Here is a 17,541-nt window from a genome sequence, read left to right on the forward strand (position 1 = left end):
GAGACACAAAAGTCTTTTGCATATTGTTTTTCTGGGGAGCTGCTTCCACCTCTTGTTACAAGCCTGGCCGTGGCCGGAGATGACCTCGACACTTTCCCACAGGCTTTGGCCATAGACGCTGGTTTCTCTTCCAGCCCATTAAAAGAGGGCGAGGCTTCAACCGCAAGGGCCTCGCCGCGTCTTAATTTTGTTGTTAACCCTTCTCTGTGAGGCTCTGTGAAGATTCTCTCTCCCTGACCTTTTTAGCAGTTTAAAACTTCATTCATTTACGCCCCGCCTTTATTATTTTTTATAAACAACTGAAGGTAACAATAACCTGAGCGCAGATTGTTTGCGCATGTGTTAAGCTTGCAACTTTTGCTTCAGTTTGCATTTCTGAGCTACGAAGCCCCAATCGGCGTTTAGCCTATTTAGCGGACTGGCGTTGCAAAGTATGTGTCACCCACCCACTAAAGGCGTCTCAAAAGGGACTGGCGTTGCAAAGAGTTGGGTATACCACCAAATTTTCCTTTTTTTTTTTAAGGGTGTGTAGAAAAATGCAATGTTATCATCTGGTCACTATGCAGCCGGTTATGGAGCAAACAGATGTTGGCTGACATGAATACAATACAATAGAATTCTTTATTGCCAAGTGTGATTGGACACAAGAAATTTGCCTTTGGTGCAAATGCTCTCAGTATACGTAAAAAGACAAGATACTGTCGTCAAGAATCATAATATACAGCACTTAATGATAGTTATAGGGTACAATTAAGCAATCAGGAAACAATCTATGCCAATATCAATCGTAAGGATACAAGCAACAAATAATATATGAACCTCCAACCTCCTGCCCAAGGCCAAACGAGGAGATCTCGGTTGGCTCGCCCGCTAAGGTAATATTTGCAACCCCGATCCGAGATGCTTTACCCCAATTGACTCTCCCTGAGGATGCGTATGGTAACTATATCAACCCGACGGGTGATTCCCCCCCCCCCGGGTTGTTAGTTGCAACTCGTTAATTATTATTGAAAAGTGCATAACGTAGCAGCAGGGGATCCTCCTCTGAGCTGGATCTCCCCACCCACTCACTCACTCACTCACACACACAAACACACACCCGCGCCCTCCCTGCCTCGCTGGCGATTTCCACAACGGCAACGGCTTCTAATCTAATGCCTTCGCTCTTTTGAACGCCCAGAACAAAAGTCCGGGCAATCTGCTCGTCGGCCGCGCTGTGGGCGACTTGTGGCCGGAAGTGTTTTACGACCTAGGCCAAGTAGGTTCCAAGCGAGCGAAGATCACCTTGAAAGGTAAAATGTGGGAAAGTTTAGATTAAGACGAAGTATCCAACCTTGGCAACTTTTAAGACCTTAACTCTCAGAAACTCCCTGGGAATTGAAGTCCGCAGGTCTTAAAAGTTGTCAAGGTTGGATACCCCTGGACTAAGAAGGGAGGAAGTATGGTCTCTCTGCTCTGCTGGTGCACGATCGGGGCTTGGCAGAGCCGCGGTTGCTGGCACGGACTGGGCATCGGTAGATTCTGGGACTACAACTCCCATCATACTCCCGGCCGGCCCTCAAGAAGGCTGGGATCCTCGGGACGCGTGGGTGGCGCACGTGCGTCTCCCACGTGAGTTGTCTTGACTTGCGAACCGCTGCGCCCAGGCTGAGCCTCTCGGCGAAGGACCCCCTATTCACCCCTCTCGGCACTTGTGGTTGGTAAACGACGATTTGTCATTTTGAGTATGTAGGAAGTAGTAGGAGTACCATAGCTGGACTGCAGATGCCTCCACTGGCCACTAAGATAGCAAGAACCAAATTTATAGTTTTCGCTAGATTTTTATGATTCCTTTGTATCCTTTGACGTGGGATTTTTGCACCCCGGATCTTTATAACAAATTCAGCCTATTGTTGGCAGCCATAGTTAAAGGCACAGCGAAACTATCCACTCACACATTCTGGTTTCTTCCAGATATATGATAGGATTATCAGGGATAAAATGCTTGGGAGGTTGTGAACTAAGGTTGCAATGTATTCTTCTCTTTTTTTTTTAGATCAAAATGGGATTCATCTTTTCAAAGTCTATCAATGATAGCCTAAACAATCAGAAGGAATTCATGCTTATGAATTCTCGACTTCAGGTAGGTGGTTTTTTTTTTTTTTTTGCATTATAGAACTTTGTAAAAATGTGAAGATATTTAGAAATACTGTAGGATTCTGTTCTCTCTTCCATTAAAAAAATTATTTTTAGAGTTAGGCCAAGTCTTCAAAATACAGTAATAGAATAAATTCTTTATTGGACAAGTGTGATTGGACACACAAGAAATTTGTCTTCGGTGCAGAAGCTCTCAGTGTACATAAAAAGACAAGATACTGTTGGAAGAAATGTCCTTCTGGGTTCAGTTCCAAGAGGGGAAAAGACACTGGAAACATGGAGGCTACTTGGAAAGATGCTTTTAATGGTGGAAAGGACCACATGGTTTGAAGTCCTGGGGAAAAAGGTGATCACATGCTTCAAGATGTTGAGTGAAGAAAAAAAAAGATGAAAGTTCCTGGTTTTACGCCCTCTCTGGCCTTAATCTTGTATTCTGATTGGTTGTCAGACTCCCATGGGGCCATGCAGGGGCAACTCTCTAGGCTATGTTTTGTGTCCAAGTTTGGTTGAGCATTGCTTCTTCCCAGATGCTATGTGGGGAGTTTCTGTGGAAGGCTAATCCTATCTTTGTTATGTAGAGTAGACTAGCTTAGGGCCCCTAATAGCCCATTGAGAAAGAGTTGGGAGCTATAAAGAGTGAGTCTTGTTTCCTGCCTAAAAACATGTTTCTCTATTTCTTATCCAAGGAACTGTAATATTCTGTCTTTTCAAAATTTGCCAGGATATTTTATTTTTCTAGGAGGAGTGGGTGCTACCTTCCTACAATACATTCATCAATAATCATATTTGTACCCTATGAATATCACTTAATGATAGTCATAGGGTACAAATAAACAATCAGGAAACAATATCAATAGGAATCGTAAGGATGCAAGCAACAAAGTTACAGTCATGCAGTCATAATGGGAGGAGATGGATGATAGGAACAATGAGAAGACTAATAGTAATAGTAATGCAGTAATGCAGTCTTAGTGTATAGTTTAATAGTGGTGAGGGAATTATTTGTTTAGCAGAGTTCGGGGAAAAACTGTTCTTGTATCTAGAAAAATAAAAGATAAAATAAGGTGCCCATGTCATTTCATTTTGTCCAATTCTAAGGGGGAGATAGTTGATATATTTCATTTGGTAATAAGACTATATCTAATTGACAGCTACTATAATATATTTTTATTTATTTTATCATATTTAAGAACTGCCCATCTCCCTCACAGTGGGAGGCCTTTAATAACAATCTGTCTATTCATAAGTACGTTTCGTTGCGTTCAATTTATTTTTTATGCACTGCAGATTCATACTATATTGTTCTATTTAGAAATCAGTTGTTGATTTCAATGTAACTGTGCCCAGGTAAATAGATACTGTATTCTAACATTTGTTACCTATCTGTAACAATTTTACATGAGGACATGATTTTGTGTAGCTTGCCACCCACAATATAAACCATACATTTCTCTGTCAACAAAGAGATCCTAAACCTCAATTGTCTGCTTCCTAAGTACAAGGGAGGTGTGACTGAGGTGTAGGCTTAATTGGTCATCAGTGATCATGGCCGTAAGTAGAGTTGTGGTTTCCTCGTCTTCTGACACTAACCTTAGTCCTCCTTCTTCAAGTGTGCAAAATCTCCTATGCTTCCTTACTTGCTACCAAAAAGGTGGACTTGGGTGACCAATAGTGAGTCTTCGACTTACGACCATGAAATTTATGTTGCTAAGTGAGACAGTTGTTAAGTGAGTTTTGCCCCATTTTATGACCTCTCGCCACAGTTGTTAAGTGAATCTCTGCAGTTGTTAAATTAGTAGTAACTGTGAGAGGGATCTTGGAGTATTAGTGGACAACCATTTAAATATGAGCCAGCAGTGTGCAGCAGCTGCCACAAAAGCCAACACAATTCTAGGCTGCATAAACAGAGGGATAGAATCAAGATCACATGAAGTGTTAATACCACTTTATAATGCCTTGGTAAGGCCACACTTGGAATACTGCATTCAGTTTTAGTCGCCACGATGTAGAAAAGATGTGGAGACTCTAGAAAGAGTGCAGAGAAGAGCAACAAAGATGATTAGGCAACTGGAGACTAAAACATATGAAGAACAGTTGCAGGAACTGGGTATGTCTAGTTTAAGAGAAAGAAGGACTAGGGGAGACATGATAGCAGTGTTCGAATATCTCAGGGGATGCCACAAAGAAAAGGGAGTCAAACTATTCTCCAAGGCACCTGAGGGTAGAACAAGAAGCAATGGGTGGAAACTAATCAAGGAGAGAAGCAACTTAGAACTGAGGAGAAATTTCCTGACAGTTAGAACAATTAATCAGTGGAACAACTTGCCTCCAGAAGTGTGAATGCCCTAACACTGGAAGTCTTTAAGAAGATGTTGGAAATGGAAAGCCATTTGTCTGGAATGGTGTAGGGTTTCCTGCCTAGGTAGGGGTTGGACTAGAAGACCTCCAAGGTCCCGTCCAACTCTGCTATTGTATTGTATAGTAACACGGTTGTTAAGTGACTCTCTGCAGTTGTTAAATTAGTAACACGGTTGTTAAGTGAATCTGGATTCCCCAATGACTTTGCTTGTTAGAAAGTCACAAAAGGTGATCACAGGACCCCAGGGACACTGCAACCAAGTCAAAAATATGGGTTAGTTGCCAAGCATTTGAATTTAGACCATGTGACCTGCAATGCTGCAGTGGTCATAAGTGTGAAAAACAGCCATAAGTCACTTTTCTCAATGCAGTTGCAACTTTGAACGGTCACTGAATGAACCGTTGTAAGTCGAGGACTACTTGTGTTCAAAAGGGTTGGTAGGCATGTAGCCATGCTAGCAATCTTGGGCGCCCCATGGTTTTCAATAGCAGCCTCTATTCCGGCTTCCCAAAAGGCAGAGCAAAATTGCACATTTTTTATTGGCAGAAAAGAAAGAGAGCGGGGGTTCTGATGATTTGTTTTTATGGACCTCCACTTATATCTTTATATAAAGGCACAGCTTTCCCTCATTGTAGTTTTCCTGAATAATAATGAGGGATATTGAACTGGGCTTTGTGGCTTGTTTGCCAACTTCTCTCTTTTTGCCGCTTTCAATCACCCCCATCCCCAGGACAGAGAGGTGGTTCTTCCTTATTAGACTTTAGAGGAGTTAGATGGTTGCATAGTATGGCAATATTTGTTTATGTCTTCACTAGATCTATTACTGTCCACCAGGACGGCATTCAGGTGTCTAATAATAGGCTGTCCTGGTACCTATTATTATTGTTATGTATCATTGTGGGGAGGAAGGACAGACAAGTGAGTTGTGAAGTCAGACCTTCCATATCTGCTTAGTGACTTGATTTTTTTCTGCGCTGGCTGACGATGTGATAAAAGTGGGCTGTAAAAAGCCCAACAAGCCAGTCGCCTTGCTCATAATACTTAGCAGAGCACAAGACAGACCCAGCAGAGGCAGGGTGGGCACCAACAACAGGATCAACAAATGTATTCCAATTTTGTTTTTTTGCCAGGTTTCACGGACGAGTACATAGAAACTTTAACTCCATAGTGGGGTGAGGAAGAGGAAAAAAGACCAATAGAGAGGGACTGAGGCTTTTGAGGGCCATGTAGCACTTTATTGTGTATCTAGCTGGCTGGAGAATTCTGGGAGTTGAAGTCCACAAGTCTTAAGGTTGACAAGTTTGAAGACCTCTGATCTAGAATTTGTTGCTTTAGAGGTCTGTAGTAGGAGAGTTCCAGAGCATTCATATATACAAGTAGTCCTCGACGTACGACCAAAACAAAGCCAAAATTTCTGTCCTTAAGTTTGTTAAATGAGCTTTGCCCCATTTTACGACCTTTCCTAACCACAATTGTTAAGTGACTCACTGAAGTTGATAAGTTAGTAACCCAGTTGTTAAGTGAATCTGGCTTCCCCATTGACTTTGCTTGTTAAAAGGTCATAAAAGAAGGATCACATGACCCCAGGACACAGCAATGGTCATAAATATGAACCAGTTGCCAACCGTCTGAATTTTGGTCATATGACCAGAGGGATGCTAACGGTCGTGTGAAAAATGGTCATAAGTCCATTTTTAGTGCCATTGTAACTTTGAACTGTTTACTAAGTGCACTGTTGTAAGCTGAGAACTTACCTGTGTCTAATAAACTGAATTGTAACAGCAGGTGGCAGCATTGTAACTATCATTGCATGCTAAAGCACGATTTGAAACTATTTTGATATCCAGTATGGTGATATATGACCATAATTTGGATTATGATGCAAGACATAAAACATGTTGATAATATAATAGAAATAAAGATAGTCCTTGACTTAGCAGCCGAAATTGAATGAATGCATAATTACGGTTGTAAATCATGAGGGTTATTAAGCAGGTGATCACATGACCACACCCAGTTTTGTGACTTTCTTTGCAAGGGTTGTTAAGCAATTACTGTGGTCATTAAAAGAAGCCATTGTTTACTGTGGGCGTTGGTTTTTTTTTTTTTTTTTTTGCTGGAAACCAGGAATAAATGCAGTTTCCTAGCAAAAAGATTGCAAATTTTGATCATGGGACTATGGGATGAGAATGCCCAAAATGCAGTCACATGACCATGAGGATGGAGCAGTCATTGGACCTTTGAATCTGAGTTGCAGATTACTTTTTCAAGATTCACTGTAACTTTAAACAGTTGCCAAGGGATTGGTTATAAGTCAAAGAATACCTATACTTAATAGTCTCCTGTTTGGAGTATTTGAACCTTGTAGCGGTGACTTGACACCTAGCTGTTAACCTGATTTGACATCAGAAGGTGATACTGGTAATTTCAAATGATCGAGAATTATGATGTGGCACTTAATCATTTCCTGAGGAAATAACAGTATTAGATTTTCTGTTCATAAAATTTTGGAGCTGACTAACTGTTAAAAAATTAACAACATTGGAAAAAATTTGATTGCACAATAACTTTTCACTTTTCTTTACTGATTCATAAATTAAGAGATAACCAATTACACAGGATGAATCTATACTATATAATGAATCGTGTCTGGTTTTAAGGGCTATACTAAACATACCTTTCACTAGACCAAGTATTAGCAAATTTGTAAATATTTTTAAATAGTTTCATTCTAACAAATAGAAGTTGTCATAATATTGAGACCTTGCACGAATATTTATGCAGGATTTTGAACAAATGTATGATATGTTATAATCCAACAAGTAGTTTAAGATAACAATTCTTTACCCTTAAATTATGAAAATAGGCACCAAATATATACAGTGAAGGCTGAAAACATTGTTATTCTGTATTACTGAAATGTGTAAGTAATTTTTTTTCTTTTTTACATTCAGCTAGAAAGGCAACTTCTGATGCAAAATCAAATGCGTGAGAGACAGATGGCCATGCAGATTGCGGGCTCAAGGGAGTTTCTCAAGTATTTTGGATCATTTTATGGCCTTACAACTCTGGGTCTAACAATGGGGTATGCAGTTATTCCTCCCCCCCTTAAATAGCAAATGAGAAACAGATTTTATTGGTTTTACTCTCATTCTTTCAGTTTTTAAAGCAGTGGTTCCCAAACTTGGCAACTTTAAGACTTGTGGACTTCAAGCAGAGCTGGCTGGAGAATTCTGGGAGTTGAAGTCCACAAGTCTTAAAGTTGACAAGTTTGGGAACCACTGCTCTATATCACTCTGATATATCAAGCAATACAGGCTAGTAATTGCTTGTTTAGAGTAAACCACTGGAATGGGAGGAGAGAATTTTCTTATCAAGAAATGCCTTGCATTTCAGAGTGGAAAACATAACATTAGAACAAATATTTATCATAATTACCTTCAGTTAATATGGCCACAAACAAATTTACAATAAATGAGTAAAACAATGGAAGATCGTTCTGCTATATCTGGTGAACTGAAAAAGCCCTTACAATAATCAATTAAGCAAATGTGGGATTTACAGTTAGCACAACAAAATATGTTAGCATAATTGTTAGCAAAACTATATTAATAGCACATTAAAAGAACTGAATATGTGTGAGATAATATCCATATTATTTACATAATTATACCAAATGAAAATATAAACTAAAAGCTACACAGCTTTATTTATTGCCACAAAACAATTTCAGCATTAAGTAAACTTAATATTTTGCATTTAAAGCATTTTATCTGGATATTGATTATATTACTTTTTATTGCTTATTTATCTAGTTTTTTTTCCAATACAGAGCAATAAAAAATAAGAAACCTCAACTCTTTATTCCAGTTATACCTTTGAGCTTTATACTTGCCTATCAGTATGATATGGGGTATGGAACCTTACTACAAAGAATGAAAAGTAAGTACTGTATACAGAAAGTTACTGTTGGTGATTATCTCTGGTCTTACAAAATTGATGCAATATATTAATCTTTTTCTTCAGGTGAAGCCGAGAACATAATTGACACAGACTATGCTGTGCTAGAAATGCCAAAAGGACCTATCACTTTTGATGATCTTGAAAAAGCCAGAAGAGCACAAAGCAAATTTTTTATTGAGAAATAAAATAGGTATGTTTATAATCACATTGCTGATTAAACACTGCTTAAACGCCGATACAAGCATGGTATGTGGAGCCTTTTCTGAAACTTGAAAAGTTCATCATTTTCTCCATCAGAAAAGGAATATAAGGGTGCTAAAACCAGATCTTTATTCTCCGTCCCAAACAAAGAGAGGCATATTTTTAACTATTTTAATTAGGAGCAGGAACAGACAGTTTCTATTGATGATCAAATTGTATACGCTGACCAAATAAAGTGAAACTTTAAAAATAGTATTGCCTGTATATCACCTGCTTTATTAAATAAAACTATGTAATACAATATGAATTCTATTATTTTTTAATTATTTTTAAACTACTTTTATTTTTTATTCATTTTAGTATCTCATCCTTTTGTGCAGGCTGACCTCAACACCCTTTCATAATAGATCCTGAAATACATAGTACTGGCAGAGAATTGAACAGAATTGAACAGAATAAAGATACTATTATTAGAAAGGAATCCTGCTGACAACCTGTATGAATCCTCTGCTCAGAATCAAATCACCTTGTAGTACTATCATACAAGGGTGCAGTTGCTTTCTAAACTGATGTTTAGGTTTTCCTTACATGCTTTTCCAAGGCACAGGACAAACAATAGTTCAGAATAAGAACAGAGTTGTCTGAGAGCCATTCTATTGACCTTACGAGTTGATTTGGAGCATAGATATTTTCATCTGGGGGGAAAAAAAACCACCTTTTCATCTGAAAATTTTTTCACCAGTACATTGTTCTCTTTAAAAAAAAAGAACTTCAAGAACAATTAATTGAACTCTTAGGCATTTCGGTTCATGAGCATGCAGCCACGACCACAGCGTGTGTGTGTGAAACACTTGTAACTTTGAGAATGGGTTGTAACTGGACTTTTTAAAAGTCCATTGTAACTTAAAACGGTTGTTCAGCAAGTGGTCGCACATCAGAGACTGCTTGTACTTGCAGTAATAGACTGGGATATTATCTGGGGTGTCGTTGCTTCCACGGGTAACAACTAGTTTTCCAGTTTTGTTTGTGGTAGGTCACCAGGAGTCACTGATCGATGTGGCTGCTAGGAACAGGTATGCCATTTGCACAGTAGCAGCAGCAGGCCTGGCTATTAGGGGACAGGTTACCATTTTTCTCAGTTTTTCTCCAAGTGTGTTGTGCCTTATTTGATCCTGAGGACATCATATGTACCTATCTGAAGCTTTAGGAGTCAACAATTATTTTTTATAATGGTGCAATGGTTTTCATTTATATCTACCTAATATTTGGATAGGACCTGAATAATTAAATTTCCCATGGTTAGTGACAATATATTCATTTTCTTTCTAGGTACAATATTCAAATAGAAATGTCCCCGTATATTGGATTTCTTATAAGCCATACAATTATTTGGATTATTTATTTTCTATAACTGATCCATCATGCAGCATTCACTGAGTTGTGGTAAACCATTAATACACATTAGCTATCCAGCCGAAATAAGCCATTCAAAGTTTCTATGAATTCTGAGTGCATACAGGTGGCTGGATGAGTCACTGAAGCGATAGGCATGAGCTTAAATGGACTCGAGAATAATAGAGGACAGGAAGGCCTGAAGGAGCATTGTCCATGGGGTCGCAATAGATCGGACCCGAGTTTGCAAGTAACAACAACAGTGCAGCTATGTACTGTTGTTGTCAACTTGTGGTCAACTAATGACCACAATTGAGCCCCAGATTTCACTCACTAAGTGAGACGTGAGTTTTGCCCATTTTGTAATGTTTCTTGCCAGAGTTGTTAATTGAATCACTGCCATTAGTAACAGAGTTGTTAAGTGAGTCTGGCTTCTGTAACTGTCATAAATAAGAATTGCCAAACATCTGAATTTTGATTATATGACCATGGGAATGCTGTAATGATCGCAAGTGTGAAAAATGGTCATGAGTTACTGTTTTCAGTACACCAAGCTCACAGACTGCCAAGGACCCCACAGATGGCACAAAGTGTAGATGTTTGGCAGGGGTTCCCAAAACACAGAGAAAGTTTAACAATGGATATTCAAGAATGACTCCTTAAGATAGATTTCAGCACACGGACAGCAGCCATCCCTGTATGATCAAGTTCTGAAGAAATGAAAACTGTAAGAATGACATTTGAATTGTATTCAGAAACACTCATAAACAATTGGGGTGGGGGTGGGGGTGGGTGGGGCGTGGAATCTGAACGCCTGTGTTCAGATATTGTGACTACATGCATCAAGGAACATCAAGCATTCAGTGCAGTGTTCAGATTCAGAGGTAATCACATCTCAAGCTCAGTAATCCAATTTAGTGGTGATCAAAGACATAGGCGAAGTAAGCAGATGAAATCACTGCTGATAAGGTTACATCTAGGGTAACATTAAGGGAGGAATAGAACATTAGGATTCCCTGTAAATTAAAGCTCCTGGGATTGAATAAAATAAGTATTGTTATCTGAAATTTGGAATCACTACAGGATTGTAGTGTTCTTATTCTGAGCCAGGCAGCTGGGACAAGAGGTCAGTGACGGGATCTGTCAACCCCAACATAGCTGGCCAAGATCAAGGAAGAAAGCATAAAGTTCAGGAAGATATTTTTACTGTTCCTATGGAATCAAGATAGAATCTTGGAAACTGAAATAAGAATTTTGAAGTCTAATTTATACAGAACTAGTTGATAACCCAACGTTACCCAGGTATTTATAGGAGGAAAATGTCCAGACCAAATGTAATTTCTAATGTTGGATTTTCCCCCTTACCAGAGGGGGGGGGCTTGTGGAGTACTGTAAAGCTGTTACCATGGCAACTCCACTACGCTGTACAGTAGAAACCATTTTACAGCAGTACAGTAGAAACCATTTTAAGGCACAACAGGCTGTATCTTAACAGAACACCCACCCCCCAAGGGGTGTTAGTGGTGTCTTACTCCCACAGTATTTTTCTCCAGAGAGTTAAGTCATCTGTATACCAAGTTTGGTTAAAATTGCTGGAGGCATTCCAGAGTAATGCTAGAACACACACACACACACAGCCATTTTTTATATATAGATTAATGAAGCCAGAGTTTAAATACCTGGGATATTCATCCCAGATTTTTCTTCAGCTAGGCCCAACTTCCAGTTATAAGATAAGCTGTCAACTGACTCACCTGCTCCCTCTGAATTGCTTTCCTTTTTCTGCCTCTCTGAAACCGCCTACGGTGGCGGTTCTCAATCTTGACAAATTGAGAGGTTCTTCTTAAAACTGCCAAGGTTGAGAAACACTATAGCACCTGTGCAGTGTGTTTGCTTCAAAAAGTGTCAGAAAGGCTTAAGCACCTGTGAAAAGGCATCTATCACCTCAAGATTTAGCAGAATGTTTGACCAAAGTTTTGATGGATGGTCTGCGTGTTTTGCTTGGGCTCTGGGCTTTTTAGTTCTTTTGCTCAGGCACTGGAATTAGATACATTCCATTTATTTGCTAAATCTGATATTGTTAGTAGCCTAGCTGCAAAGCTTTTGTAGCACAAACTGTTTTCATGTAGTGTTCGACCTTTCCTTTAAATTTTACATTAAATAGGATAGGGATTAATTGGTCATACGGGTGCTTAAATCTCTGCAAATCATAAGCTTACTGGTAGTTCTTGATTTACGACCACAGTTAAGATTGAAATCTGTCATTGAGCCAAGTGATTAAGGGACTTATTCACTAAATACAATCCTTGCATCCCCAGTTGTAGTTGTTAAGTAATCTCTAGGGATGCTAACAGGAGTTCCAGGTAAGGAATGCAAGGTGCATCTGGAAGCCCTGGGAAGTGTCCACAGGGGGAGGGGGAGGGGAAATACATAATTGGGCTGTAGGAAATGGAGCCAAGATCTTCAGGACTAGCTCTGTTCCTGCAGCCTATCAATCCATCCACTGGTAGGAAATCCTTTGTCAGGTTGCAAGAATGGATTTTAATGCTCCTGAAACCCAATGAAGGATTTAAACTCCACACTCCACCCCAAAGGATGGAGAGGAAGCCCTCCCTGGGGTTGGAAATGTCAGAAACCACACAGAGCTGGTAGGAAGCCGTTTCACTCACGAAAGAGCTATCCTGCTGGCCAGGAATCTCAACACCACATGGTTAGCAGGTTTTTGAGATCGTTTTCAGAGATGAGGCAGAATACTCTAAGGAGGTGGCAGCAGCTTGCAACCTTTTGGGTTGGCTTCCCCAGTGGCTTTTTGGGGAAGCCGGCAAAGATTGTAAATGATGATCACATAATCATGCGGTTTGGTGGCAACCTGCCATTAAATGTGAACAGGTTGCCGATGACCCAGTTTGCAATCATGTGACTTGGAGGGTGGGGAAATGCTTTACAAGAGCCGGAAGTGGCTTATGGGCCATAAATTATCTTTTCTGAGAACATCGCAATTTCAAATGGGTGTTAAATGACTAGTTGTAAGTCTAGGATTACCAGTATTTTGACCCTTGAAATCATGCCCAAAGAACAGGTCAAAATATTCAGCCCAACAAACCATTGGGAGGCTAGATTCTGCAAATGGGAAGCAGGATATACATTGTTGAAATCTGTCATTTCCTCAAGTCTTTCTTTTTTCTTGCACTTCAAAGAACATCCATTTGTAGATGCTTTTATGATCGGTTGATTCTTCTATAAAATGCCTGGATAGGACTATACTCTTTCATAGCAAAGATCTGGTTCATCATCCTTCATTTCAGCAGTGAAATAGCTGTAGTTTTGCAAGGAAGGAGTGAGTCAAAATTATGTGGAAAATAAAGAGAAAATGTAGAGTTTTAAAAAATATTTAATACTCTGTTATCTTAGTATACATTTAAAGCAAATTATTCTGAATTCTATCGACTGGACCACAGACCAATTAGCAAATAAAAATACATAAATGTTTTACAAAATACAATCTATTTATATAAAATGGTATAGATTTTAAAAAAGCAGTAGTTGTATTAACACTTTACTCAATGGAGCAGTCTTATCTGTGCAGCATTTTTTTTTTCCTAAAGCAAGTCACCGCAGTTATTGGTATCATGGTAAACCATTATGATAAAGTGAATAGCGCTCTGGGAAAGGGAGAAAAACAGAAGATTTGTAGTACCCTTTTTATATTGACACACTTTACTAAAACACATTTGCTTTTGTAGGCTACGGCTCACTTCTATCAGAAGCATGGAGTGAGCTGTAGCTCAAAAAAGCTAATTGTTTTAATAAAATCTGGTAATCTGAAAGGTGCTACTAGATTCCTCCTGATTTTTGGCTATCATAGACTAACACAGTTTTCTTCCTATAGTGGAATAGGAAAATAACTGAGAACACTATTGATACGCAAATGGTACAATAATGTGATGTTTAAATGATATGTACAAAACTGTTATCACAGAATTACAGATTTTTTTATTTGATTGGTTATTATAGCTTTTGAGTTGTGTGAGCAACCAATATTATTCTGAAAGCACAAATGAAATCAAGACCTCGTGCATAAGGACAGGAGCCAGACAGATGCAAGAGCTCAGTAAACATAATTTTTTGAGGACCCTCATCTCTCGAAAGTCTCTTGTGTCTTTTAAAATCTTGAATCGGAATACTTTTAAAGTAGTCTCCAATCCAGCCTGAAAGACTGTATCCAGAAACTTCCTTGAATATGTGGAAATATTTGTGCCAAAAAACAGAACCTGCTTGAATTTCCATTGAAACAGATCCAAAGTGAAATGGATAAAATGAAAAGGAAATCTGGACAATGCTTTGCTTTTGACAGCACAATCCTATCATGCTCACTTAGAAATAAATCTAAGCTCAAGAAGTTTTACTTTGTGCAAGCATTTATATGGCTGCAACAATGGAAATTCAAAATGGAGATGGTTTCAAACAAAGCACTTCAATATTTTTGTTAAATATTTTAAATTCCTTATATCAGGAAAGTAGAATATCCCAATTCTATTAGATAAAAAAAAGTCACTTGAAAAAAATAATTTTGGAAGAACTTTTCTTTGCATTGCACAAAATTCCCTGAGTTTTCTTCCTTTATATGAAATATGAAATCCTCAATCAGACGAAGGCAGTTCCAAAACAAGAGTGATGCCGAACCTGATGGCTCGTGTTGCTTTCAACCTGATGCTACGATCATTTGGTTAACGGGGGAGAATCCCACCACCAAGCATTTACCGCAATATTCTACAAAATCAAAATGCAGTTTCTGTACAATAAATTTTATATCAATGTACAAATGTGCAATATATCATCCAAAGCCATTAAAAATATACAATAAAACTCTCTCTCTTAAAATGCTATTGGAAAAAAATTCAGCCATCAATAACAGGATAACAGACAAAATGTAACTATTTACAATTACAACCTCCCTGCCCCCCTTTGTTGCTTAACATAATTTCCTACTCTTTAAAATAAAATTAAGGTTTTACCTGAGCAAATTAGATATTGGGATGGCTCCTCTCATAAAGGGACTTCCCATCACCTCCCACCAATAGAACTATGGTTTGTGCATGGATTCTCCAAAATAGACGGGTCTTGTTCCCTTACCAGTGAGCCAGACTGAGGAATCTGGCATGTTTGGAAGGGGAGCCATGCCAGGCCTAGTCAGTCCACTTTGATATATATGCCAGTGCTCCTAGTGGCACAAACTATTTTAAACTGGCACTCACAGCCTGGACATCTGCATTTCGAGGTACTTGTTTAATCCCATACAAGATTCACATTGCTGTACCTTTTTCTATGCTTGAGGTAGGTAGGTAGGTAAATAAACTGACTATAGAGGCTTACAGAACATGGCCACCTACCCTACATTTTGCTATAAATACATTTCAAGTTTTAATTTGGCTTCTGTAGCAAAGAGCCACTGCTTCTTTGACCAAACTTACTCATCCGATATTGGGAATTTAATTGAGTTCAAATTTGCTTAAAAGAAACTTCACATTTCGAAAGCAAGACTTGGCGGTGAAACTATGGAAAAAGGAATTCAATTCATTTGCTTTCCTCTGAATTTTTATGGCCAATGCTTAAGTTAACACAGAGTTGGAAAGCACAAGAGTGCCAGAAACAGCGTACTATTTTGCAAACATGAAGTTGTGCCACTGATACTGCCAAGCATAAATCTGCAGGGACTAACCCTTATTTCACAATCTAGGCAGTGTAATCGCAACCAATTCCTATTACACGACTGAAGTCACATACAGCCAAATGATCCAATAACCCAAGAAAAGATGGGCTTCAATTATCCTGGTAACATCACAGACATACTTCTCTTTTCAGGTGAATGAACCATCCTATAAAAGTTAAGGAAATAACAAGACTAACAAGGATTAAGCTGCTACAATATGGTTTCAATCTTTGCACTTTTAAGGAGACATAGTCAAGCATTACAAGTCCACAAACACAAAGGTAGGAAAATAGACAACTATTTGCTTATTTAAAAAGGTAATTTTAACAAGTTTTCTTAAAAAAAAAATACTTATCTGTTCCTTTCCCGCCCGCACAAAAAATATATATACAGTGCATTATACTGCCTCAACAGGCATATCTGCTTCTTTTACCGACCCGCCACTGGCTCAGATAGGCATATAGTTGCTCAATCAAGTACTAACCCTATGATTTGTTCTCTTCACTGGAGCCATAACACCTCAACATGGTAAAAACTAGCTAAACTAGCATTTTAAAAAATGCAAGCCCTTGTGTAAGCCATGAAAAAGTACGCAAAACCATTTTGTTTCCTATAGAAAAGGCAAATAGGAATTCTCGAGGTGCTTTTTGGAATGTAATCCACAGGCCCTCAGAATTGCTTTACGAATTCTGGCAGGATAGAGATGTCTTCCACATTCTGCAAGTTTCCTTTTTTGGATGCCACACTGAAAGTCTGGGGATCTTCCACGATATAAAGGCAACTCCAAGAGTCAGTTGTGCTATTTTCTCCTCTTATCTTAAGAGCTCTTTGCTTCTCTACCATGTCTTTTTACATTGAATGCATATTCTCAACTGCATAATCATATATAAGAAATATGCAATGGGCAAATGAACAAATTAATCTCATCCACTTATAGGAAACACAATGGACAAATGGAGACTAAATAAAAAAGTGTAGAAATGATTTTTTTTCTAATCAGTACAAGTGATTGAGACCATAGCGTGGATCTGATGTCCATAGGCATTGCTAAGCTTCAATTCAAACATTTGTTCCTCTTCAAAGTGATGCCTTTAGGAATGTGCTTTTCTTTAACAGTTGTGCTGAAGCCAAACAGTATGCATTCTGCAGGTAATCATCTGTTTAAGAGCACAATTCTATCTGTTTTCTCAAGTCTCAAGAAATTAATAGGGTATACCCCATGGAATAGACGATATAAGATTGCAGCCTAAATTTTCTTCAGCTGAGAAAAGAAAACATTTGTAGACCAACTCTTCACCTTTCCATGACTTTTCTTCTTGATATTTTGATCTGTAAATCCATTTACAGGGGATACTATCTACTGTTTTATGCTTTTAAAAAGGGAACTCCTTTTTCTATCAAAGTGCTTTCCGTTGGTGCATTGTGGTAGCATTCCTGATGAAGAAGCTAAAGCAGAGATCTTCACCATTTGTACATTCTGATGGGATGTTTCCCCAAAGTCTTCAAGGATGGGAAGAAGATGCATGGGAAGGCTGATAATCTGCAACTGCTTAAGGAGCAAAGTACATTTGCTCTTCATGTTTGCATGTCCCCTTGAATCAAGTCCAGGATTTTCATCCACCCAGGCCTTCCCTTATGACATCCACTCTCAAAGCAAGGTCCCTAAAAGATGGCCGCTGACTTGTATTATTATTCCAGCACTCTGACATGATGGTATAAACCTTCAAAAGATAAAAACATCAGTATGAGATAACAATGACATCAATAATAACAATCCATT

The 17,541-nt window shown here is 38.7% G+C and overlaps 2 protein-coding genes across 4 annotated transcripts in view; one reads left to right on the forward strand and one right to left on the reverse strand.

The window, feature by feature from the left end:
• The first annotated feature begins 1,042 nt into the window (after window positions 1–1,042).
• On the forward strand, window positions 1,043–8,911 carry PLGRKT (plasminogen receptor with a C-terminal lysine). 2 transcript variants are annotated; one of them, XM_032214269.1, is made up of 5 exons: window positions 1,043–1,292; window positions 2,036–2,122; window positions 7,450–7,580; window positions 8,328–8,437; window positions 8,522–8,911. In XM_032214269.1, the coding sequence occupies exons 2-5, from the start codon at window positions 2,042–2,044 to the stop codon at window positions 8,641–8,643; spliced, it is 444 nt and encodes a 147-aa protein (XP_032070160.1). In that variant the 5' UTR covers window positions 1,043–1,292; window positions 2,036–2,041; the 3' UTR covers window positions 8,644–8,911. The 2 variants fall into 2 exon arrangements, with proteins under 2 accessions (XP_032070160.1, XP_032070162.1); XM_032214271.1 differs by lacking the exon at window positions 1,043–1,292 and adding an exon at window positions 1,599–1,696.
• A 4,889-nt stretch (window positions 8,912–13,800) lies between these two features.
• The window catches only part of JAK2 (Janus kinase 2), a 76,098-nt gene continuing 72,357 nt past the window's right edge, over window positions 13,801–17,541 (reverse strand). For both annotated transcript variants that reach the window (XM_032212939.1, XM_032212938.1), the window contains one exon: window positions 13,801–17,482. In XM_032212939.1, the coding sequence (XP_032068830.1) occupies window positions 17,375–17,482 (108 nt within the window). In that variant the 3' untranslated portion in view covers window positions 13,801–17,374. The remainder of the gene's footprint in view (window positions 17,483–17,541) is intronic.

This window comes from Thamnophis elegans, chromosome 3 (genome assembly GCF_009769535.1).
Source record: "Thamnophis elegans isolate rThaEle1 chromosome 3, rThaEle1.pri, whole genome shotgun sequence".
Taxonomy (NCBI): domain Eukaryota; kingdom Metazoa; phylum Chordata; class Lepidosauria; order Squamata; family Colubridae; genus Thamnophis; species Thamnophis elegans.